This window comes from Paramisgurnus dabryanus, chromosome 13 (genome assembly GCF_030506205.2).
Source record: "Paramisgurnus dabryanus chromosome 13, PD_genome_1.1, whole genome shotgun sequence".
Classification (NCBI taxonomy): Eukaryota; Metazoa; Chordata; class Actinopteri; order Cypriniformes; family Cobitidae; genus Paramisgurnus; species Paramisgurnus dabryanus.
In genome coordinates, this window is record NC_133349.1 from 6,525,873 (window position 1) to 6,552,942 (window position 27,070).

Consider the following 27,070-nt stretch of genomic DNA (forward strand, 5'->3'; position numbering starts at 1 on the left):
GTCGGGTGATTGTTCATATCTGTCATTTAAAATAAAGTTAATAAATGTAATTCTGTCCACTATGGCAAAATAGGAATTTGTTTTAGATTTAGACAAATCATGAACAATGCTACGATTAAAACATTTGTTTGTAACATCACAAGTTATTTAATGAAATATTCCGTATACGTGTATAGTTTAAGCAATGATCTGAGCCATAACCTTCGGAGCCGGCAATACTATAATCTTTAGACAAAAGTCTAAACTAAATACAATTTTAAACGATTCATGAGTTCCGTGAATCTTTTCATGACCTGCTCTATAGTTTCACGCGTATTAAAGATCCGGCGGTGCCTGACAAAGCGCAGGGTGAGTGTTCATATATGCCGTTTTAAATTAAAGTTAATAAATGTAATTCTGTCCACTATGGCAAAATAGGAGTTTTATTTTAGATTTAGAGGATTCTTTAATCATGGCTATGATTAAGACATGTGTATATGTGCACCGATGGTGACAGAGACCTTATATCTGACGTTAAGAAACTTTTAAAAGATTAAAGACGTGTTCATCCATCTTAGGAGGTTTTTATTTTTAATTAAATGATTCTTAAAACCATGTGTGAAAAGGTGTATATTATACAAAGAGTCTTACATTGTCTGCTCTGACAAAAATAAAATATTATTTTAGATTTTATGTCAATTGACTGCGGGTATGACAAATATAGTTTGATATATACGATTGTATTGGCAAGAGACTTCTGTAAAGTCACGCAAGAATAAATATTTTAGTTGTAACTGGTTAACCTTAAATGTACTATTATCTATTTAACTATAAGCTATATTTTACTGAACAGCCTCAAAGTTTCTGATGCTGAACTTATGACCGTATGTGATAGATATTTCACAGCAGGGTCAGTTTGTAATCTAGGTAGAGTCTTTTAAAACTGTAATGGTAAAATGTAATATGGACACTCTGTCAAAAATAAAGCATTTGTTTGTAACAAATTATTTAATGAAATATTCAGCAGTGGTATAGCGATGAACAGTGCCAAAACCACCGGGGACACCAATAACACATTCTTTAGACTAAAGGCTATTTATTTTAAACTAAATAAAAGTTTAATCTTTTCAGACATAGTATTCTGATCACACCATTAGATCGCGCTCTGGCGTATATAATAGAGAACATACGCGGATGAGTGTTCATATCCACAGTTAAGAAACTTTTAAACGATTAAAAACACTTTCATATCATTTTCTGAGTTTGTTTTAAATTAATGACATCTTAAAATCAACTGTGAATATGTGTTTATTACACAATAAAATGTAATTCTGTCCGCTCCGGTATAATAGGGGTTTTATTTTAGATTGGGACTTTCTTTAACCAAAGTCTCTGATTAAAACATGTGAATGCGTGTACCAACGTTGCCAGAAAACGTACGCTGATGCGCTCATATATCTGGCGTTAAGCGTTTTAAGACATTTCACCCTATTCTGAGTTTAATTCATTAATGTCATCTAATATCCAAGTGTACATGTCTATTTACGATAAATGTAACACGGTACACATTAGTCAAAATAAAAGGGTTCTTGAACATGTTATTCCAGTGGGTGTTTCTTGTTTTGCGAGTGTTCGACATATTTATTGATGTGGAAAAAGTTTGTTGTTTGGACGAACAGTTTCAGTCTCTCTCTCTCTCTCTCTCTCTCTCTCTCTCTCTCTCTCTCTCTCTCTCTCTCTCTATCACCAGTCCGCTATCAACCAACAGACAACCCCCCCAGATGTCTGGACAGAGGGAGTGTTGGTAAAATAAAAGAAACTCAGCCCCCATTGACAAAAAGTAATAGGTTTATTTTAGATTTTCAGGCTTCATTACTCAGATACAGATTAAAGCATGTTATTTCTTATTCGTAATTTAAAGAAACTTAGAAGTTTTAAGACATTTTATCACACATCCTATGATGACATAAACCCTTGTGTTAGCCCTTAGAGGACAACAAAACGGGTGCAAATATTATTTATCAACGTTTGATGTTGTTATAAACCAGGTTGTCACATACGTGACAACAATCATTGCTTTAAAGACAAAACATTTAACAAATTTGACATTTTGTTAAACATGGTTGTGTGCGTCCATAAACACAACAACAGCTAGGACATGGTTCTACATAATATTAAAATCACGGGCGTACGTTAAATAGGTAAACCTTAATTTTTACTAAATAAAATAAAAATAAACTATTTGAACATATTATCTGATATTAGGTTAGGTTTAAGATCGTAACATCGTAAAACCCCCAGCGGATATCGTGCGTGCGTGTATGTGTGTGTGTGTGTGTGTGTGTGTGTGTGTGTGTGTGTGTGTGTGTGTGTGTGTGTGTGTGTGTGTGTGCGCAATGGCAGTTATCACGTGGTGCGGACCAAACGACCAACGCTGCGGGGGTTGTGAAGCGAAGAATGTTCTGTATAGATGAGAAGTTTTTCCTTCTGAACACAGAACCTTTACCAAAAACGTAACCCCGGATTAACACATCACAGAACAATTTGAACAACCGTGTCGGATTCGTACACACCAGAGGTCTGTTTTATGTTTTGCAGAAACTGTGGAAACTTTTGATGCTGCCAAGGTGTCCGAATTCGCAAACAAACTATCAAACGCAACGCGGCGGAAACAGTGGACACGAGCCTTTTGTTGCTGAGAAGGCGATTGAACTCAGAAACAAACAAGCAAGCAAAGTTGTCTACGAAACTACAGATTTTTGAAAAAGATGGCACAAAGATCATTCGAACGACTACGCAATGGCCAGATGGGGTATGTGTACGGGACCGACCTTTTTAAAGATATGCTTAAAAAGAACTACAAGCGCGAGATGTCCAATCTACTATGTACTGTGATATACAAAGAGGCCAATGTGTGCATGCCTCCAAACTATTGCGAATCTAACGCCGGTCGTGTAACCAGACTCAAGGAAAAAACAGATGGTGTGAAAATTATAGACGGCTCTTTCAATAACATTGTACAGACAGTTGTACAGGCCCAAGAGGAACCCCGTGTGATTATTAGAAAGGCCCTAGAGATATTTTATGAATGTGACGAGGCCGCGTTCTACATCATCAATATCATACTTATGTCGGCCTTTGTAATTGACGTATGCATTGATATCCTTGTAAAGAAACGAGAAATTAATGTGTGTGAAATCATAGAAAATGCCGTAGATTTCATGTTTGAAAAGGGTCTTGGATCATGCATGCACTATCTATGGTATCTAGATAATATCATAACGGTTAATGATGACTAAAAAACCAAACCTGTGAGCCAATGGTATATTTTATGCAAGTTTTTACAGTTGTTTTTTAGTTTTCCAAAAGTTTCATTCTGTTTTATTTTTACTCAACATTATGATGGCAACCCATGTCCGTCAACAATTGTATACTTTAACAAAAACTACGTTCTAGTAGCTTCAATGTATGGTCACTGTTGTTTTTCATCACTGATTTTGTTTACTGCTTATGTTTTTTGTATGTTTTGATGTACCGATTTCATAAAAACAAAAAATATACAAGGATTTTTGGTCTTAATGTCTGTGTTGTTACCATTAGAACATTTAGACATCTTGTTCAGACAACGTGTGACATTGCTCATTCTTCATATGTTTTTGCAAATCCACACAGAGAAATGCGAAAGATTAATAGAAATTACATGTGGCTACATCACATGTTTTTTCAGAGGCGTAAAAATAAAAGTCAACAGTGTTAGTATGGGGATCTAAAATATCACATGCACGATATGATCCTAATTTTGTTACCTGACGTCTGTCACATAGCCAAAGATCATCTACTTCATGTCTCTACGAATCCTGACAGAGCTTTAGTTTCATATACACAACACATCAAATGTAAACCACGGTAAACTAAATACATTTGACAGTCAAGATCTCTAATTTTCTGACAAGTCCAAAAAAGATGATGAGGTCATCATCAAACATCGCTCACTTTTAAGGTACCGAAAGGTTTTTTGTTTATTTTAGTATAACTCAACACTGAAATTTTAGTTAAGTACACAGAAATGCACAGATTTTACGTTTTCAGTATACATGTGTACATCACACAGTGATTTCAGTCTCAACTAGATCGATGATCTATCAATATTAGCCACAAATGTTGTTTGTATGCGTGCTCTGATTTCACAAAACATCCATTTACATTCAAAACCTTTTGGATTCAACACCTTAAAGTCATCAATGTTATTTCGTTCACATCAAACGCACCAAAATTTTGAATGTGCAAACTGTTTTACTTCGTTTTAAACATGTTTGTGCGGTTTCGGTCTAGATTTTTATAGAAAACTTCAGAACATGACACCATTTTAACATTTACAAAAGGATGAAACATTTTACTTTTAACTGGATCCCATGAGTATGTGTTGCTGTGACAAATACCTTTGATTGTTTGGAAATTATATGAATGCAGAGAAACAACGCAAAAGTTTTGAACTTTAACATAATTTATATGCGTCCTGATTTTTAAAAACAGTAAGCTGTAATGTTTCTTACACACAGATCTAAACACATCACAAGTCTCAATGTTTAATAACATAAAAACCTGTATGCAAAGGTTTGTTGGCGTATTTTTTAGACACAAGCTGTTTATTTTCATCTTTAAACAAATGTGTATGACAAAAGTTGTTCTGCCTGAACTGACACTAAGGATCGATGCCGAAATGTTAAATCTAAGTATTTGCAAAACAACCTTCACCGTCATATAGATGTTTTCAATCTAATGGTACCTGTTTAAATGTGACCATACTGTTTCAAACATTACCAAGTTGTAGATGGTTGTGACTCAAGTTACAAAGGTTTTAACAAACATTACTGTTTGTCACGGTGTGTTTCATCGCATTGCTGTTGTATGCAACAGACTCTCAAGTTTTATGTTAAAAGGATTACTAAAAATAAAAAACTAAGCATTCTGTATTATGTTGGTGCTGATGATTTTACAAGTTTACAGTTTCAAACATTTTTTGCTATATTCGCTGTGAAAGATTTAGTAAATAAATCTAAAACATAAACAGTGTTGAAGAGTTACCGCAATCTTCTAGCAACAATTTTCAAGAGATTACCAACATGTATGATGTACTAACTGTCAGGGGATCTGTGATATTATTTTCTGAAGTAATTAGCTATCTAATGGCTACTGCACAATAACTTAAGCGATAAAGAGTTTGACAAATGTTACATAAACTATAGAAACGAAACAAGATAAATTACAAAGTCACTGGCATGAGGTTTACACTTAAATAAATCACGCAGATGTTTAAAGTGGTACATTGGAACATCTGCGTGATTTATTTAAGTGTAAACCTCATGCCAGTGACTTTGTAATTTATCTTGTTTCGTTTCTATAGTTTATGTAACATTTGTCAAACTCTTTATCGCTTAAGTTATTGTGCAGTAGCCATTAGATAGCTAATTACTTCAGAAAATAATATCACAGATCCCCTGACAGTTAGTACATCATACATGTTGGTAATCTCTTGAAAATTGTTGCTAGAAGATTGCGGTAACTCTTCAACACTGTTTATGTTTTAGATTTATTTACTAAATCTTTCACAGCGAATATAGCAAAAAATGTTTGAAACTGTAAACTTGTAAAATCATCAGCACCAACATAATACAGAATGCTTAGTTTTTTATTTTTAGTAATCCTTTTAACATAAAACTTGAGAGTCTGTTGCATACAACAGCAATGCGATGAAACACACCGTGACAAACAGTAATGTTTGTTAAAACCTTTGTAACTTGAGTCACAACCATCTACAACTTGGTAATGTTTGAAACAGTATGGTCACATTTAAACAGGTACCATTAGATTGAAAACATCTATATGACGGTGAAGGTTGTTTTGCAAATACTTAGATTTAACATTTCGGCATCGATCCTTAGTGTCAGTTCAGGCAGAACAACTTTTGTCATACACATTTGTTTAAAGATGAAAATAAACAGCTTGTGTCTAAAAAATACGCCAACAAACCTTTGCATACAGGTTTTTATGTTATTAAACATTGAGACTTGTGATGTGTTTAGATCTGTGTGTAAGAAACATTACAGCTTACTGTTTTTAAAAATCAGGACGCATATAAATTATGTTAAAGTTCAAAACTTTTGCGTTGTTTCTCTGCATTCATATAATTTCCAAACAATCAAAGGTATTTGTCACAGCAACACATACTCATGGGATCCAGTTAAAAGTAAAATGTTTCATCCTTTTGTAAATGTTAAAATGGTGTCATGTTCTGAAGTTTTCTATAAAAATCTAGACCGAAACCGCACAAACATGTTTAAAACGAAGTAAAACAGTTTGCACATTCAAAATTTTGGTGCGTTTGATGTGAACGAAATAACATTGATGACTTTAAGGTGTTGAATCCAAAAGGTTTTGAATGTAAATGGATGTTTTGTGAAATCAGAGCACGCATACAAACAACATTTGTGGCTAATATTGATAGATCATCGATCTAGTTGAGACTGAAATCACTGTGTGATGTACACATGTATACTGAAAACGTAAAATCTGTGCATTTCTGTGTACTTAACTAAAATTTCAGTGTTGAGTTATACTAAAATAAACAAAAAACCTTTCGGTACCTTAAAAGTGAGCGATGTTTGATGATGACCTCATCATCTTTTTTGGACTTGTCAGAAAATTAGAGATCTTGACTGTCAAATGTATTTAGTTTACCGTGGTTTACATTTGATGTGTTGTGTATATGAAACTAAAGCTCTGTCAGGATTCGTAGAGACATGAAGTAGATGATCTTTGGCTATGTGACAGACGTCAGGTAACAAAATTAGGATCATATCGTGCATGTGATATTTTAGATCCCCATACTAACACTGTTGACTTTTATTTTTACGCCTCTGAAAAAACATGTGATGTAGCCACATGTAATTTCTATTAATCTTTCGCATTTCTCTGTGTGGATTTGCAAAAACATATGAAGAATGAGCAATGTCACACGTTGTCTGAACAAGATGTCTAAATGTTCTAATGGTAACAACACAGACATTAAGACCAAAAATCCTTGTATATTTTTTGTTTTTATGAAATCGGTACATCAAAACATACAAAAAACATAAGCAGTAAACAAAATCAGTGATGAAAAACAACAGTGACCATACATTGAAGCTACTAGAACGTAGTTTTTGTTAAAGTATACAATTGTTGACGGACATGGGTTGCCATCATAATGTTGAGTAAAAATAAAACAGAATGAAACTTTTGGAAAACTAAAAAACAACTGTAAAAACTTGCATAAAATATACCATTGGCTCACAGGTTTGGTTTTTTAGTCATCATTAACCGTTATGATATTATCTAGATACCATAGATAGTGCATGCATGATCCAAGACCCTTTTCAAACATGAAATCTACGGCATTTTCTATGATTTCACACACATTAATTTCTCGTTTCTTTACAAGGATATCAATGCATACGTCAATTACAAAGGCCGACATAAGTATGATATTGATGATGTAGAACGCGGCCTCGTCACATTCATAAAATATCTCTAGGGCCTTTCTAATAATCACACGGGGTTCCTCTTGGGCCTGTACAACTGTCTGTACAATGTTATTGAAAGAGCCGTCTATAATTTTCACACCATCTGTTTTTTCCTTGAGTCTGGTTACACGACCGGCGTTAGATTCGCAATAGTTTGGAGGCATGCACACATTGGCCTCTTTGTATATCACAGTACATAGTAGATTGGACATCTCGCGCTTGTAGTTCTTTTTAAGCATATCTTTAAAAAGGTCGGTCCCGTACACATACCCCATCTGGCCATTGCGTAGTCGTTCGAATGATCTTTGTGCCATCTTTTTCAAAAATCTGTAGTTTCGTAGACAACTTTGCTTGCTTGTTTGTTTCTGAGTTCAATCGCCTTCTCAGCAACAAAAGGCTCGTGTCCACTGTTTCCGCCGCGTTGCGTTTGATAGTTTGTTTGCGAATTCGGACACCTTGGCAGCATCAAAAGTTTCCACAGTTTCTGCAAAACATAAAACAGACCTCTGGTGTGTACGAATCCGACACGGTTGTTCAAATTGTTCTGTGATGTGTTAATCCGGGGTTACGTTTTTGGTAAAGGTTCTGTGTTCAGAAGGAAAAACTTCTCATCTATACAGAACATTCTTCGCTTCACAACCCCCGCAGCGTTGGTCGTTTGGTCCGCACCACGTGATAACTGCCATTGCGCACACACACACACACACACACACACACACACACACACACACACACACACACACACACACACACACACACACACACATACACGCACGCACGATATCCGCTGGGGGTTTTACGATGTTACGATCTTAAACCTAACCTAATATCAGATAATATGTTCAAATAGTTTATTTTTATTTTATTTAGTAAAAATTAAGGTTTACCTATTTAACGTACGCCCGTGATTTTAATATTATGTAGAACCATGTCCTAGCTGTTGTTGTGTTTATGGACGCACACAACCATGTTTAACAAAATGTCAAATTTGTTAAATGTTTTGTCTTTAAAGCAATGATTGTTGTCACGTATGTGACAACCTGGTTTATAACAACATCAAACGTTGATAAATAATATTTGCACCCGTTTTGTTGTCCTCTAAGGGCTAACACAAGGGTTTATGTCATCATAGGATGTGTGATAAAATGTCTTAAAACTTCTAAGTTTCTTTAAATTACGAATAAGAAATAACATGCTTTAATCTGTATCTGAGTAATGAAGCCTGAAAATCTAAAATAAACCTATTACTTTTTGTCAATGGGGGCTGAGTTTCTTTTATTTTACCAACACTCCCTCTGTCCAGACATCTGGGGGGGTTGTCTGTTGGTTGATAGCGGACTGGTGATAGAGAGAGAGAGAGAGAGAGAGAGAGAGAGAGAGAGAGAGAGAGAGAGAGAGAGAGACTGAAACTGTTCGTCCAAACAACAAACTTTTTCCACATCAATAAATATGTCGAACACTCGCAAAACAAGAAACACCCACTGGAATAACATGTTCAAGAACCCTTTTATTTTGACTAATGTGTACCGTGTTACATTTATCGTAAATAGACATGTACACTTGGATATTAGATGACATTAATGAATTAAACTCAGAATAGGGTGAAATGTCTTAAAACGCTTAACGCCAGATATATGAGCGCATCAGCGTACGTTTTCTGGCAACGTTGGTACACGCATTCACATGTTTTAATCAGAGACTTTGGTTAAAGAAAGTCCCAATCTAAAATAAAACCCCTATTATACCGGAGCGGACAGAATTACATTTTATTGTGTAATAAACACATATTCACAGTTGATTTTAAGATGTCATTAATTTAAAACAAACTCAGAAAATGATATGAAAGTGTTTTTAATCGTTTAAAAGTTTCTTAACTGTGGATATGAACACTCATCCGCGTATGTTCTCTATTATATACGCCAGAGCGCGATCTAATGGTGTGATCAGAATACTATGTCTGAAAAGATTAAACTTTTATTTAGTTTAAAATAAATAGCCTTTAGTCTAAAGAATGTGTTATTGGTGTCCCCGGTGGTTTTGGCACTGTTCATCGCTATACCACTGCTGAATATTTCATTAAATAATTTGTTACAAACAAATGCTTTATTTTTGACAGAGTGTCCATATTACATTTTACCATTACAGTTTTAAAAGACTCTACCTAGATTACAAACTGACCCTGCTGTGAAATATCTATCACATACGGTCATAAGTTCAGCATCAGAAACTTTGAGGCTGTTCAGTAAAATATAGCTTATAGTTAAATAGATAATAGTACATTTAAGGTTAACCAGTTACAACTAAAATATTTATTCTTGCGTGACTTTACAGAAGTCTCTTGCCAATACAATCGTATATATCAAACTATATTTGTCATACACGCAGTCAATTGACATAAAATCTAAAATAATATTTTATTTTTGTCAGAGCAGACAATGTAAGACTCTTTGTATAATATACACCTTTTCACACATGGTTTTAAGAATCATTTAATTAAAAATAAAAACCTCCTAAGATGGATGAACACGTCTTTAATCTTTTAAAAGTTTCTTAACGTCAGATATAAGGTCTCTGTCACCATCGGTGCACATATACACATGTCTTAATCATAGCCATGATTAAAGAATCCTCTAAATCTAAAATAAAACTCCTATTTTGCCATAGTGGACAGAATTACATTTATTAACTTTAATTTAAAACGGCATATATGAACACTCACCCTGCGCTTTGTCAGGCACCGCCGGATCTTTAATACGCGTGAAACTATAGAGCAGGTCATGAAAAGATTCACGGAACTCATGAATCGTTTAAAATTGTATTTAGTTTAGACTTTTGTCTAAAGATTATAGTATTGCCGGCTCCGAAGGTTATGGCTCAGATCATTGCTTAAACTATACACGTATACGGAATATTTCATTAAATAACTTGTGATGTTACAAACAAATGTTTTAATCGTAGCATTGTTCATGATTTGTCTAAATCTAAAACAAATTCCTATTTTGCCATAGTGGACAGAATTACATTTATTAACTTTATTTTAAATGACAGATATGAACAATCACCCGACGCTTTGTCAGACACCGCCGGATCTTTAATACGCGTGAAACTGTAGACCAGGTCATGAAAAGATTCCCGGACTTCGTGAACCGTTTAAAATTTTATTTAGTTCAGACTTTGTGTCTGATCAGAAACTATAGCTCGATAGAAAACATCGGCTTTAAGCGTAGCCAGGTACATCTAATATATATATATATATATATATATATGATTAGTGATTGCCTTTAAATAAACTTATGCTGTTGCAAAACTTTAGATTCAACAACACACCCGCGGTGTGAAAGTCAGTATTGAGAAGCGCACGGGGCGAGCAAAGGTGGGAGGATGGTTGAGATCTGACATCAAATGTCAATAAACAGCAAATGTCGAAACACGAGCCGTCATTAAACATGACACCATACGCTTGACATAAAACACACTCAGGAAAAACAATCACTCTAAATGACCGGCAATAAAACCATTAAATACTTTCTGTCTAAAGTTGACAACTTGTCCAGATTTTGATTGATGGTCCCGCCCCCCTGTCAAAGGGTCATAAAATACGACCTGTCAACGGGGTGGGGGAGGGGGTCATAAAAGTTTGACGAATGGTGCCCCGTTACAACTACTTAGGTTTAAACATTTGATTTTTACCATTTTGTAATCCATTCAGCCAATCTCTGGGTCTAGTGCTAGCACTTTTAGCATAGCTTAGCATAATCCATTGAATCTGATTAGACCATTAGCATCGCGCTAAAAATAGTTAAAGAGTTTCAATATTATTCCTATTTAAACCTTGACTCTTCTGTAGTTACATCGTGTACTAAGACCAACGTAAAATTTAAATTTTTGATTTTTAGGTTATATTTTTAGGTACTATATTCTCATTCTGGCATAATAATCAAGGACTTTGCTGCTGTAACAAAAATATTCCCATTGGTCACTTTCAATAGCAGGGGACTATTTTCGGGCACTTTGCAATATCATTGCACCCGCATGTTACGGCAGCAAAGTCTTTGATTATTACGCCAGAATGAGACTATAGTTCCTAGAAATATCTGCCTAGAAATTCACAACTTTTAATTTTCTCTCTTTCTTAGTACTGAAGAGTCAAGTTTTAAATAGGAAAAATATTGATACACTTTGGTTATTTTTTTGCACATTGCTAACGGTCTAATCAGATTTAATGGATAATGCTAAGCTATGCTAAAAGTGGTACCACCAGACCCGGAGATCAGCTGAATGGATTCCAAAACTGTAAAAATCAAATGTTTTACTCTTGAGGAGCTGGAAAATGAGCTTATTTCAAAAAAAGTGGAGTGTCCCTTTAAAGAGGTCACATCAAACATGGTCTTAATCTACTTAGTTCTTGTCGGGTCTACAAATAAATATGAGCTACTTCAATAAAACTATTGGGAAAATGATAAGCAATAAAAGGGTCTGACCTTATCTGGGTCCTTCTCTGTGCTACATGTTTTTCACATTACTGGTGTTCAGGAATAATATTGTGTATTCCAGGATCTAAGCATCAAATCACTGTTACCAAAATATTGAATATCGCACCACTGAGCGCTCCATTTACTATGCAAGGAGACTTAATATGGCCACTATGGTGAAGGAAGCCCCACCTTCCAGTTAAAAAAACCAATCATTAGTCAATAAAGAGACTGATGATTCTCTGGAGGAGGGGCTATGTGAAGAATGGCATGAGATGCTTGCAAATCCGTGCACATGCACAGTAACCTAAACAAATCTCTGGAAAAAGGCGTTTTTTGATCATTTGAGGTTAAGAAATAAAAAATTATGTTACAGTTGATGTCAGGTTTAATTGTTGGTTAAAAATATTTTATGTAATTGTGATTTTAGCACCTGATTTTAAAGGTATATGTCTTGCATGACTGAAATAACGGCCTGATCATGAGGCATTGCAAACATGGCCGCCTAGTGGCCCGACTTCCCTAAAGGGACATTGATGTGACTAGGCGAAGCCCAATAGCAAGCACAGAATGAGTCAATAAATATAGTTATGTGCTTAAAGTTATTTTAGTTAGATTTACTTACGGGAAGTTACAGAACGGTCTATATCAAACTCTACTTTCTGGATCAAATGTGAATCAGCACCCTAGACAATGTTGATTACCACAGAAAATAATTTTGACTCGCTAAACTACTCGAAAGCTTTACAGTAGAAGTAAATGGGGCCATGCACTTCAGCTGTTTAAAAGCAGAAGCGCAAAGCTGGTGTTTTTTGTTAAAGCACTTACTGAGAATCGTTACTGATAACAAACGGTCTGAATGACTGTGTGTTAGGTCAGTGCTACCGTGTGCATTATATCTGTTACCAGCAGCACTTTGTCAGACAAACAAACACACGTACACACAATTGCCCTCGGCTCTACGCCGGCCGTTATGTAAAGCCATCTTTATCCAGGAGGAAGCTCGTAATCTTCTTTGTATATTTGCGTTGGGCTTCCATTAGCGAGGATTTGATTTGTATGATGCTCACAGTAGAGCGTTTGGTCATGTGGTGTATAAAACAAACCTCCAGGCTTTTTCCAGCAGTTCTTTCAGCACCATGGAGAGCTCTTATAGATAATACACTACACATGTAACTTCAAAAAGAAAAAAAAAAAAATATATATATATATGTGTCAGTCTCCAATGTACATTCAAGAGAGCAGGTTGTCGTACTGTAATAGCATCACACATATGCGCTGAGTGCCAGCAATCCTGCCTCAGCACCACGCTCGCATGCGCCCAGATTTCATCGAAAATATCTTAATTCGCGTTAAGATCTTACAGGTGTGGAAAGACAAGACATTGAAGAATTCCTCTTCTTAGGTTAAAATGTTTTTTTTGTAGTAATGATGTTGTAATGAAAGGTACGATCTGTAACTTTTGCCTCTATATTGCCTTCTCTGTTTAAAACATGGCAGTTACTTTACAAAACTTATACAACTATTTGTTGATAAAAGTCATGTGACATTGTTTTATGTTTATGCCTGTTTGCTGCAACCAAATTGCCTTTGAGAAATGAATAAAGATGAACTTAACTGAAGTCAATTGACAACAAACTGACATTTCCACACAAAATCATACTCGACAGCTCAAATAATAATATAAATAAATCATTACTATAAGCTTCACATTTGCGAATTGGGGTTACAACGCTGTTTATTGTTAAATAAAATAAAAAAAATTTAAGTCATTCGGTAGCTTTAAGTCAATCGGTCATAAAATACATTTGGAAAACATTACAAGCAGAATAGGAAAGAAAACAATAGAAGAAGTTAACTAAACATCATTTTAGTTATGACATTGTGGCTGTATCAAGTATTCTGGTAAATTGTGAAATTGAAAACAAATAAATATATATAATTTTAGATTAAATGTTGAGTTAACTCTCGATTAATCGCAAATTAATCGCAGATTTTTTATCTGTTCTAAATTTACCTTAATGCTTTTTAAGTTTATAATCCTTTAAAGCAGACATATCATGCTTTTAAATCTGTCGTTTTTACATATAAATCATCTATTTGTGGTCTCCTTTCTACCCCTTTTCTGATGTGCATCTGAGAGCAACTAGTTTTGGTACTGTCTTTTTAAATGCACGTCATACCCTGCCCCCTCTCCAGGTTGCAGAGGTGACACTCGGTTAAACTCCACCCCGTTCGGCCATTTTTGTAGTTTTATAGCAGAGATACGATTATCTAGCGGCATAGAAACTTTTTATTTACTCGTTATTCACAAAATGTCAACAACGGAAGACTTGTCCATCCAGCCGTACATGTTCGCGCCAGAGTCGGAAATGGAGCGAGATGAAAACCTGCAGAACAACGTCTTCATATGGAGGTATCGCAATGGTGTGTTAATGCCGGCTGTCTTATTTCAGAATATTAACAATTATAAAGTTGACTATTATTCTTAGTTAATTGTTAGTTGTTGTAATATGCTATAACTTAATCCCGGGTTGATGACCACATGCGACATCCGCAGGCTGCAGCCTTCGGATTGAGAAACAGCACTGCTAAACCAAGACAACCGTGTACTTTACTGTTTTTAAAGTTATTTACAGCTTACCGAAGTGCTCTGCTCGTCGTCTCCAAAGATAGAAGTAATTGACCCCTCAATCAGACGAAGTCTATCGGCAAATCCTACTTTATACTGGTGGAGGTTGGTGAAATAGTTATCCTTGAAGTGCTTCGTGCACTAAAAAATGACATTTCCGTGAAAAATAAAACTCAACCAGGCACAGGTTCAACAACCGAACATTTTGATTTACTCTCTCATAACTTCTGCATCTTTGAGCTTGGACTACAATATCGCAGCGAGAAATTGAAAATGGCGGATTGCTCGTAGTGTTGGGCTGGAAGTCGATGTCCTTATTTAGCAGTTCCGCTGCAAATACTGTGACGTAATTGTTCAAAAAACGTAATAGATAATAGAAAAATCAGAACCGGTTGGAAAATATGACCAAAACAGAATATAAAGATATCAACAAAGCACCTGAAGAGACTGATTTCAACTTTTATGTACTTCTAAACATTACAAATATACAACAAAATGCATTTAAGAGCTAAGAAAGTGGATTTAGCATGATATGTCTCCTTTAATCAACATGTGGACAAATATAGATATGCAAATGTATGTTTACACCTGCCTGTTTACATTTTTGACCAAACCATCAGCCATTGTTTTGTAAATGAATTTTCCTTTCGGAAGACTCTCTTCTTTCCCCATTTTTGATGCTGCTGCATCATGTGTGACGTGTGCTGGCATGAGCAAAATGAGCAAATTAATGAGTTATTTAATATATTATAATATAATATAATATCATATAATTAATAGACATTCTCCATTAAAAAACTTAAAAACAATGCATGATTTGTTGGAATCGGACAAAACATGACAGAACTACATACTGTTTGAAGTTGACGGAGTTGGTAAAGTTAATTTTGAGAAAAAAATCCAAATTTTCCACAAAAATTCCCACATCCATACCTTAAAATCACTGGTAAAATGAATAAATTTGGCACACACAAAATCAAACAAAAAAAATCTAAATATGTTAAACTTTTTTCTTTCTTTTATTGTTTGATTGACATTTAGACAGACAACTTTAAGATCTACTGTAATAGAAGGATCTAATATAATGTTACACATCAGATATTTTTCCTCAACAATTAATCAAACATTCACTTAAGACATAACAGATTATTTTTTGCATGAATTCTTGTCAAAACAGATATTTTTAAAGCTATGAGGAAGATGCTTTTGAGTCTTGTCGCTCTTAATAACTCTGTTAACATCAATCAGGTCGCGAACTTAACTCTCTTAATAATTACTTTAACATCAAGCTAGTTCTGCACTTTATTTTCTAATTCCTGCCTGTTTTAAAACTGAAACTAAAATGTCAGATGCGCAAGTGGATGGACAACCATCCTTTGTGTATTAGTTAGCATTTAGCATTAGCATTTAGGACATTACACCTCTCAGAAAACATACAAATAAAGATCATTTTAGATGTTCAACGACCAGTCCAAGGGTCAAAAAACTGTGCATTGCATAAATTAGTGGCGTTAAAATTAATTTGCATTAACGTGTTAATTTTGACAGCCCTATTATAATAATATAATGTATAGTAAATATAATCAAATGTTTACTGTAATATAAAACTAAATTCGTTTTATTAAATTTAATTAAATACATCAAAATGTATTTAATATTATTAATGTTTGTTGCTAAGAAAGGACAACTTGAAAGGCAATTTTCTCAGTATTTTTTTTATTTTTTTGCACCTTTCAATTCCAGATTTTCAAATAGTTGTATCACAAACAAATATTGTCCTAGGCTAACAAACCATACATCAAAACTCATTTATTCAGCTGTGTTTTGTGTTGTCAACGTACCTTGTTAATTTTCAGCCTAAATGTGTTTTTGCATTTTGCAGGTGGTTGGGGGAAAGATGACAGAGTCTGGTCGACTTTGTGCTTTCATCACCAAAGTAAGGAAAGGGAGTTTAGCGGATACTGTTGGACACCTCAGACCAGGTATTTGTGAATGGCTTTGTCATTTTATTAAATGCTTTAGTGAATGTATAGCCTTTATATAGTAAGTGTTTGCCATTCTTGTTTCATAGGTGACCAGGTCCTAGAGTGGAATGGCAGAAAGTTGCAAGGAGCGACATTTAAAGAAGTTTACAATATCATTTTAGAATCAAAGCCAGAGCCTCAGGTGGAACTAGTGGTCTCACGGCCCATTGGGTATGACTTCACCTTAAGCTTTCCTTGGGTTTTAAGTACAAATAAAAAATTTGAGAACAAAAGTTGTTTATAATTAAAATTCTTTTAAAGTTACTGGTGGCTTGGATGAACACACATGAATATTTATTTACAGCTGTTACTCTTGGTTCCATTTTAATTATAATAGAGTGCCGGTTAAGATCTGTTTTTGGAAAAGTTTGGGTCGTTGCCATGATCTCATGGTCATTATGTCACATATTATTTGTATCATTGCAGAGATATACCCAGGATACCTGAAAGCACACATTCACAACTGGAGTCCAGTGAGTATTTACCAAAGTGGATAGTTTATGTGGTTGTATTTCATACATTTTTATTAAAAGGATTTTGGCATAGACAGCATTTATTTTTATGTGCATTTTACCAGTATGTGCCTGGGGATCAATCCCATGAGCTTGACTGATATATTGTACTGAATTAAAGACAAAAACTCACAATATTACAATTTATTGAATATACTTATTAATTAGGTATCGGAAATGACATATAATCTATAAATCCCATTTTCTATTTTAGGGTATATTTAAGGGGCATCTAACTATTTTAGGGGTATATTTTGGTATATATTTTTCCTGACCATTTTTTATTCAACATTGATGACACTGCTAAGACATCTTTGCAAATAAAGGATTTTGACAGCTGACTATGAAAGAATCTGTATATTTTTTGTGTCACTCACAAGTTGTTTTTCTGTCTCATATATGCATTTGCTTTCATTGAATCTCTTTTTAGGTTCCAGTTCATTTGAGTCACAGAAGATGGATCGGCCATCTATATCCATCACGTCTCCCATGAGCCCTGGTGTGCTGCGGGACGCCCCTCAGTATTTATCGGGACAGCTTACAGTAAGTTTACAAAACTGCTGTCCTGTACAGAGGACACAATGCGTTCCCCATTATTAAATTTGAAGTGTATTTTAAGGCAGCAGTGTCAAATGTGACCTTAAAATTAACATATGACAGTCTATGTTCACAGTGTTACTAACAATAAGCATTTTAAGTGCCACCTGCCCTTGTTGGTAGTTTGGCAGACATGAACAGAGACCTATATAGTCTCTCCAAACCTGATCAGGTTACATTCAGCCCTTGTGTAGTGCATTGCGTGACTGTAAAAAATACCCCGTCTGCTTGTAGTACATGAATAACTCTGGTGTAAAGTGCACCAGGTTGATTTAAGCAATATAAATAAAGTGCAGGTTTTTCCCTAAAACAGTTTGAAAAGAATGGATGTTTTAGGTCACTATAGGTCAGGCAGTTTTTCAATGATTGATAAGTGATGAAGTGTCCAGAGAAAAGCATAAGAAAATGCATGATGTAAAATGTAAGGAGTACATGACGACGGGCCGTTGAATTACTAGAAAATAATGCACTCCCAAGGTGGTAATGCGGCACAACATGAAGCGGGTGTGCATTATTTTGTACTTTTTCAAAAAGTAATGCGAGTTACTTTTCAGTTTAATTAATTCAATTTAAAAATAAATTTCCGTCATTGCGCATTGATCGTGGATAACCGAAAATGGGTAAAGAGGCGGGATGTGGGTAAAGCTGAAGTGGCTGGTTGCTGAAACCACGCCCACGTAGCTTGACTCTAGTGACAGCAGTGGCAGTTCACCCGTCACTCAAGTGGCCACGCCCTTAATTATGCAGAACTTTAAAGCTTAATATAATTTAAACGGATGAGTTACAAAAAAATTCAACCCCTCACAGTTGTTACGAAGGGAAAAATTAGATATAGACCGAAAACACTTTTTTTACCAAGCTGTAAACATATTATTTTCTACTGTAAAGCTGGGCATTTTAACATGATGGTTTATGGGAATTGACCTTGAGTGCAAGATTTACTCAAGGTCTTCTCAAAGCATCAGTCGGATCAGTGCAAGCAGTCGTAAGTCGTTCATTGACAATGTTGTTGGTTTATGTTTGAACTTATACAAGCAAAAAACTGAAATCATCTAATAACTGGTCTGTCTGACAAAATCCCTCTATCACTAATTTCCACATTTTCCTAAACTTGATGTCATTCGTATCTCATTGAATCTGACCATTCTAACACTTTATGGTGTGTACATGTGATTCTGTGTTTGGGATAGTTCACCCAAAAATGACAATTCTGCCCCTCATGTTGTAACAAACGTGTTTTTTTTGTTGAACACAAAGATGTTTTGATAAATGATGTTAAGCATACAGTTCACCGTGCCCATTAACATCCATAGTGTTTGTTTTTCCCACTATGGAAGTCAATTGGTACCATAATTTTTCAAATGATCTTCTTTTGTGTTAAAGGATTAGTCAATTTTCTTAAAGAAAATCCAGATAATTTACTCACCACCATGTCATCCAAAATTTCGATGTCTTTCTTTGTTCAGTCGAGAAGAAATTATGTTTTTAGAGGAAAACATTCCAGGATTTTTCTCATTTAAGTGGACTTTAATGGACCCCAACACTTATTAGTTTTAATGCAGTTTAAAATTGCAGTTATTTCAAACGAGGCATAAGGGTCTTATCTAGCGAAAAGATTGTCATTTTTGGCAAGAAAAATAAAAAATATGCACTTTTAAACCACAACTTCTCGTCTATCTCCGGTCCTGTTACGTGCCAGTGCGACCTCACGTAATTGCGTAATGCCGTGGAAAGGACACGTGTTACATATATGAAACGCACATTTGCGGACCATTTTAAACAATAAACTGACACAAAGACATTAATTAGTATCATTCAACATACAACAACGTCAAAACGGTCCTCTTTTTCCACACTTGTAAACACTGGGGCGTAGTTTTGCATACGTCATCTGTGACCTCTTGACGTGATGACGTATTACGTGAGGTCGCGCTGGCGCGTCAAAGTACCGGAGATGGACGAGAAGTTGTGGTTTAAAAGTGCATATTTTTTATTTTTCTTGTCAAAAATGACAATTGTTTCACTAGATAAGACCCTATTGTCTCGTTTGAGATCATTAAGAGTCCTTTAAAACTCTGTTAAAATTGCAATTTTAAACTGCATTGAAACTGTTAAAGAGTTGGGGTCCATTAAAATGAGAAAAATCCTGGAATGTGTTCCTCAAAAAACAATTTCTTCTCGACTGAACAAAGAAAGACATCAACATTTTGGATGACATGGTTGTGAGTAAATTATCTAAGAAAATGGACTAATCCTTTAATAAAGAATAAAGAAACTCATACAAGTTTAGAACAACATGAGGGCGAGTAAACAATGACAACATTTTTATTTTTGGGTGAACTATGCTTTTAATAACAATCTTGCTACTTTGTAATTTGCTGAGCAGGAGATTCAGCGTAAATAGCAGAGATATTCTTGTGATCATTAGCATTTTTGTAAAGACATAGAAAGCCACAAACATTTTTCAAGTTCACAGACAAAATAATATATTAACAATCCAAGTTTCATGAACATTACAGATCACTGATGGTAGATGATACATTAAAAGATTTGTATTCAAGTGATCACATGAAAGAGCCTCCGTGATCATTTTAGTTTAGTTTCTTTTTTAAATTGAATCTCCTGCTTGGCTTCCCGAGTGTTGCATTAACAACTGGTTTGGTTTATTGCATTTCTCCTCATTGTTTCATTTTATTTCCATTCACTTTTTCTTACCCAGAGCCAAAGCCTTAGTAGAAGAATTGAGCCTTTTAATCCTAGAGTTCAGGTAATCGTTCGTGTTTACAAGACACGCTACTCTTGCATTGCTTTCGTTTTTTGAATCTTCTGGATGTGCAGCAGGAAAACGGCTGCATTATCAATAAGTTTGCATTTTTCAAGTAATCTTTACTTTATGATGTCAAATTTGTAATGTGCCCATAAAGCATGTGCATGCAATAAATTTGGGCAAAATATTTTAAGAGACACCCCGTGTTTATCCCGGGCAGAGGAGTACCGTGTCTCTTTAAATGTTTTAGTGATTTAGAGATACAAAATTTGATTCTTTTTCCATGTAACATGAAACTGTATTGAATCATGACACTGTTCAGAATGATATGTATTGTTTTGAAGTTCTGCTCAATTCCTGACTGATTAAATAAATAAATCATTTTCACCTTCATCACTATGGTAATCATGCTAAAAAAAAAAAATTTTTCTTCAGTACTAACATTCATCACTTGAAGTTTCATGTTGCAGCTAAAAGGTGTCGTAAGCAATTTTTTATGAAGTTCGCACATATATTGTACTACTGTACCTGACAGACATCACTGAAATGGGTGTCTTGAGAAATTACACCTGTCTTGGATAAATCTATAGTAAATGTCAAGGGAGTAGCCTAGCCTTTGTTTTCCTAGCAAATCAGAAAACTAGCAAATCAAAGCACTTTTTTAAGATTGGCTAGGATGTGATCTCATTGAAGGATTTCGGTGCCCAAGTCTAATAAAAGCTTGCAAGACATTTGAAATTGTCTACAGCACCTTTAACCAAGCTTTTTATTATTATTCCAAGTACAGAGATTGGTTTCATACTCCTAGCAGACATGTCCTTTGTTTTCTTACATATTGCTGCATGTTTTCCCGAGTAGTAATAAACCCTTGTACAAGCAAGTATGGACTCTGGTTTTAAAGGTCTTTTCAGTGTTTCTGATGTGTAAGTATTTTCTGTCATGTACATACTTGCCTGAGCAGTGAGCTTGGTTTGTCATGCATCTTAGCATGTGAAATACAATGCTATAAATATAGGAATGCATATTAATTTTTTTTAACCTCTTTACTCTGCCACTCCCATGGACCCACCAGTGGGTCCAGTATTGCGTCATCACATTAATAAAAATATATATAAGTTGTGGAGCACAAAACTAGACCCATATAGTATTTTTTGAAAAGGTTGGAAGCTCAACTTTCTCTCCAGTCTGATCAATTTATATTACTTAAAGAAAAACACCACGTTTTTCAATTTTACTATGTTCTTACCTCAGCATATCTTTGATGTGTTAGCATTTAGCCTAGCTCCATTCATTCCTTTGGCTCCAAACAAAAGTTTTATTTGTCTAAATAGGGAAAACATTGAAGTGTTTGTTGGCTTCTAAGTTCATCCCTGTTTGGATCCTAAGGAATGAATGGGGCTATGAATGCTAACAAATTCATGATTCGCTGTACAAAGATTAAAAGTGCATGCTTTGAAGAAAGATAGGTATGTATTAAATTGTCTAAATTGAGGTAAGAACATAGTAAAGTATTAAAAACGGTGGTGTTTTCCTTTAAAATAATAATTAAGCTCAAATGAAGCAGCTTACCATGACACCCATGTTATTTACTTCCAGTATGTGACATTGTTTAAATACTTGGCAAAGTTGAAAAGTGTTGTGGTTTGTATGCTCAACGCTACGCTATTTTCTGGTTAATAAAAGTAACTTTATACCCTTTGTTAAGCTCCGCCCTGTCACTTACTAGTCATGTGTTGCAGAATTTCCTATGGGAATTAAGTGAAGTGTACAGTAAACAATGCGATTTTCAATAAAATGTGCTTAAGAACTGGTAAAAAAATAAATTGATATTATTTCTATGTGGGCCATTTTTTTAACCAAATTTATAAATATGATTAAAATGTGTAAAGTTTGTAAATCTGTATCGAAGCAAACACTTTACAATTTATTTGTATAAAGAAAAGCTTGATTTGATAGCGATACAACCAATAGCATTAATATTTCTACAATTTTTGACTTAATACTCCAATTTCAATACAGTATGTAAAGAAATAAATGTTAATTTACCATAGAGCAATTATAAAACTCCTTGCTAATGTCATATGTATATTTTCGAGATGGGAAAGAGCATGAACATATAATTTAATCTACTGTAGATTTCAAAAAGGGAAAAAAAGGATGTGTATCTTCTCAGGGTTGCTTGCATCACCAATAAGACTTGTTGGGACTTCAAAAGACTTGTTATAGAAAAGAGCAAAGGTTTCTTTGATAAATATAGGCGGAGCTTAAAAATGGGTCTGTTGAGCATGTAGCATCTCTCATACGTAGCCAGTATTAATTTTTATCTGATGTTTCTCCCCCTACAGGTCAAACTGTGGTATGACAAAGTCGGCCATCAGCTCATCGTCACCATACTGGGGGCGAAGGACCTGCCTTCAAGAGAAGACGGCCGACCGCGAAATCCATACGTGAAAATCTACTTCCTCCCTGACAGAAGGTGAGATTGGGTTACTTGTACACCATAACTGACTTGGAAAAAGCATTGCAGTGAGGTCATGCAATGACAACGAAGTACAATTTAAAATGCTTCTTACTTTTTTTACGTTTATTTTTTATTAATTGCAGTGTAGAGTAGACAAAAATTAGGGATGCATGCTATTATTTTTGTGTGCATACAGTTTATGTCATAAATATATCCAGAACCGGTTGTGTCACTAAATTAAAAAATGTTAGTAATAAAAAATAGTAGACGGTTTACAGTATGCATGACTAGCACAGTGACTGAGCACAGTTATTTCCATAATACCTTGCTCTTCTCCAGGACCCCATTGAATGATAGTATATCTGAATTTTAAACAGTTTTTACTCTGTTCCTGGGTTTCTCTACCATGATGGTAAATAAAAACAGTTTGAATAATTGTTTCTCCAGTGACAAAAGCAAAAGAAGAACAAAAACGGTAAAGAAATCACTAGAGCCCAAATGGAACCAGACCTTTATGTATTCTCCCGTCCACCGGCGAGAGTTCAGGGAACGTATGCTGGAGATCACGCTGTGGGATCAGGCCCGGGTACGAGAAGAAGAGAGTGAGTTCCTGGGAGAGGTAAGAAAGAGATTTATCATGGTAGATGATATTCGGCAAATAGGTAAGAGATGTAAAAAAAATAATAATAAAAATATAACCAGTAGGATTTGTTTCGGTATCATAATGACTGTGACCTTTTTAAAGATACACTTTGCTTTTTTTGAAAAAATGCCAGCTCCCCTAGAGTTAAACATTAGATTTTTACCATTTTGGAATCCATTCAGCTGATCTCCGGGTCTGCTGGTACCACTTTTAGCATAGCTTAGCATAATCCATTGAATTTGATTAGACCATTAGCATCGTGCAAAAAAATAACCAAAGAGTTTTATTATTTTCCTATTTAAAACTTGACTCTTCTGTAGTTACATTGTGTACTAAGAACGACAGAAAATTAAAAGTTGTGATTTTCTAGGCCATTATGGTTAGGAATTATACTCTCATTCTGGCGTAATAATCAAGGACTTTGCTGATGTAACATGGCTGCAGCAGGCGTAGTGATATTACGCACTGGCCGAAAATAGTCCCCTTGGTTACTTTCAATAGCAGGGGACTATTTTCGTACGCGCAGTGCGTAATATCATTGTGTCTCCTGCAGCCATGTTATAGCAGCAAAGTCCTTGATTATTACGCCAGAATGAGAGTTTAGTTCCTAGCCATATCTGCCTAGAAAATCGCAACTTTTAATTTTCTGTCGGTCTTAGTACACGATGTAACTACAGAAGAGTCAAGTTTTAAATAGGAAAAATATCCAAACTTTGGTTATTTTTTATCACGATGCTAATGGTCTAATCAGATTCAATGAATTATGCTAAGCTATTCCAAAAGTGGTACCGCCAGACCCGGAGATCAGCTGAATGGATTCCAAAACTGTAAAAATGAAATGTTTAACTCTAGGGGAGCTGGAAAATGAGCATATTTTCAAAAAAAGTGGGTTGTACTTTTAGGACAGCCCCCCCCCCAGTAATTCTCTCTGAAAAACAAATTTTCACTTACTATAATAAAAGAATCACAAATCAAGCAGAATAACTTTATTATTTCTACAAGTTGTATATCATAAAAGCATTATAATTTATATACGTAAATGAATTAAGAGAGTATAGTTTTATGATGAAAAATATGAATATTTTACATTTACACTGCTGTATTTTATGCATATATGTAATGTTCATTAGCAATTTGCTGTGAGGTTGTGCACAGTTTTTTAGATATAGACTGCATGTCAATGTTTGTCTTCATCTTCTGTAGATCCTCATAGAGCTGGAAACAGCACTCGTAGATGATGAGCCACACTGGTACAAACTCCAAACGCATGATGTGTCATCAGTCCCCCTGCCCAAGAGCTCCCCCTCCATGCAGAGACGAGCACTGCATGGAGAGAGTCCCTCACGCAGATTGCAGAGTACGTATCTCTCTCTCTCTCTTTATCTCTCTCGCTCTCTCTGTCTCTTACCCCCCTCAGTCTTTGTCAGAGCTGAAATCTCCAGGAATTGGTATGAGTATCCTGCATTTATTTCTTTTTTATTTCTTGACCTCATCGTTTCTGCAGCCAAAGGCCAGTATTCATACACATCAGGTAATGAAAGCTGCATGCTTGTCCTGTGGGTTTCATCGTGTGTTTTTACACTGGATCCACCCTGCTTTCCCTCTCACTTCTGTGAAAGACTAAATGAACACTGAATGAAATGGACCATATCTCCACATCACCAAACTTTCCCACAATGCCCTTTGATTTTCCCCAGTGCTGCAGTTTTTCCCTCTTTATTGCAGATTGGTCCAACCTCTTCATATGCTGTACAGTATTGCACAAGTGTGCTATTGGTAGGATTTGCTGTAGAGGTTGGTGGTATGGCCAAAATCTTAGATCAGGGGTATCTAAACTCAGTCCTGTAGGTGATCTGCAGAGTTTAGCACCAACTTTAGCGCTTAGCACCAAAGGCAAGTTGGAGCTAAACTCTGCAGGACACTGGCCCTCCACGACCCCCCGTTTTAGATCATGATTAAGTAACAGTTTTGTTTAGGAATTTCAAAGTAATAATTTTGGCTAAGCAGCTAAACTTCCCCCCTAATAACATGATTTTTCTATCTGGACCTATTTGCGTTACATCATACTGTAGCTATAGTATAGTTTTTTTGGTTGCTGTGTGGTTTTGCATTTACATTATCTTTTTTTTTAAAGGGATAGTTCACCCAAAAATGAAAATAATGTCATTAATGACTCACTCTCATGTAGGGCTGCATAACGATTAATCGCAATTAATCGTTTGCAGAATAAAAGTTTTTGTTTACATCATATATGTGTGTGTACTGTGTATAATAATTATGTATAAATAAATATACACACATGCATGTATAATTTTAAGAAAAAAATATTTATAGATTAAATATTTATATATAATATAAATTATATATAAATATAAAAATGTATATACACATGTAAATACGCCTTAAATACCTACATGCAAGTGTATTTATTCATGCATAATTATTATACACAGTACACACGCATATATGATGTAAACAAAAACTTTTATTCTGCAAACGATTAATCGCGATTAATCGTTATGCAGCCCTACCCTCATGTCGTTTCAAACTCGTAAGTTTATCTTCAGAACACAGTTTAAGATGTTTTAGATTTAGTCCGAGAGCTTGCTGACCCTTCATTGAAAATCTACGTAGTGATGCAAATGACGTACGACGTGGCTGACGTGTTATCTGGTGCGCCCCAGCTGTTTTTTGGTTTTGTGCGCTTGGGCTTCGTTTACAGTCTTAACCAATACACACGGTCTTAAAGTCGAATTCTCTTCTGACACGTCTGCGTGTGGGTTTGATTTAGTGATAGAGACGTAGAGATGTATGCAGCGCAGAGCAAAACAAGGAAAGATGACAGCCTTATGAAAGCAAGATGGAAAGACATGAATGAGGTTTATTGCTGGGTTGCTAGCTATCCCTGTAAAGCACAAGCGTCGTCCTCTCGGTGGGCGACTGCAGGTTGGAGTTCTGCGAGGCAGGACGGCAGATTAGCTTTCATTTTCAATGTGAGCTGAGTGATGGAGTTGTCGCCTCGGACTGTCAAACTCGGCAAACGTCAGCGTTACGGGTTGAGGAACAGCATTGTGTGCGGTTTATTCCTTATGACTAAAACGAACTGAAAATAGATCAATTTTCTCGCTTAATACAAGACCCATCGTGTACTTGTTTGGTGGTGCTGACTTGGTGGATTTGGAAGAAAGAGAGACATCTGACTGACACGTTTGGTTAAGTGTTACGAAATAAGCAGGTACATATAGTTTCTTTACCGCTTGATAGAAATATTTAAGATAGAGCTGTGGTTGTCAGTCATTGTTACATATAGCCACTAGGAAAGCTGTCTACAAAGTGTGCAGAAAACTTGAAAACTGTTCTCAAAGGTGGGCACGGACATTATGCTGGCTTTTTGGGATATTTCTATGGGACAAAAAATGCA

General features: G+C 35.3%; 1 protein-coding gene across 17 annotated transcripts in view; it reads left to right on the forward strand.

Moving 5' to 3' along the window:
- The window catches only part of rims2a (regulating synaptic membrane exocytosis 2a), a 202,097-nt gene that overhangs the window by 88,951 nt on the left and 86,076 nt on the right, over positions 1-27,070 (forward strand). For 7 of the 17 annotated variants that reach the window (XM_065298730.2, XM_065298723.2, XM_065298725.2 and 4 more), the window contains 8 exons: positions 16,528-16,627; positions 16,717-16,840; positions 17,096-17,142; positions 17,612-17,724; positions 20,498-20,545; positions 22,891-23,021; positions 23,433-23,625; positions 24,853-25,006. In XM_065298730.2, the coding sequence (XP_065154802.1) occupies positions 16,528-16,627; positions 16,717-16,840; positions 17,096-17,142; positions 17,612-17,724; positions 20,498-20,545; positions 22,891-23,021; positions 23,433-23,625; positions 24,853-25,006 (910 nt within the window). The remainder of the gene's footprint in view (positions 1-16,527; positions 16,628-16,716; positions 16,841-17,095; positions 17,143-17,611; positions 17,725-20,497; positions 20,546-22,890; positions 23,022-23,432; positions 23,626-24,852; positions 25,007-27,070) is intronic. The other 10 variants (XM_065298729.2, XM_065298734.2, XM_065298746.2 and 7 more) reach the window with 3 other exon arrangements.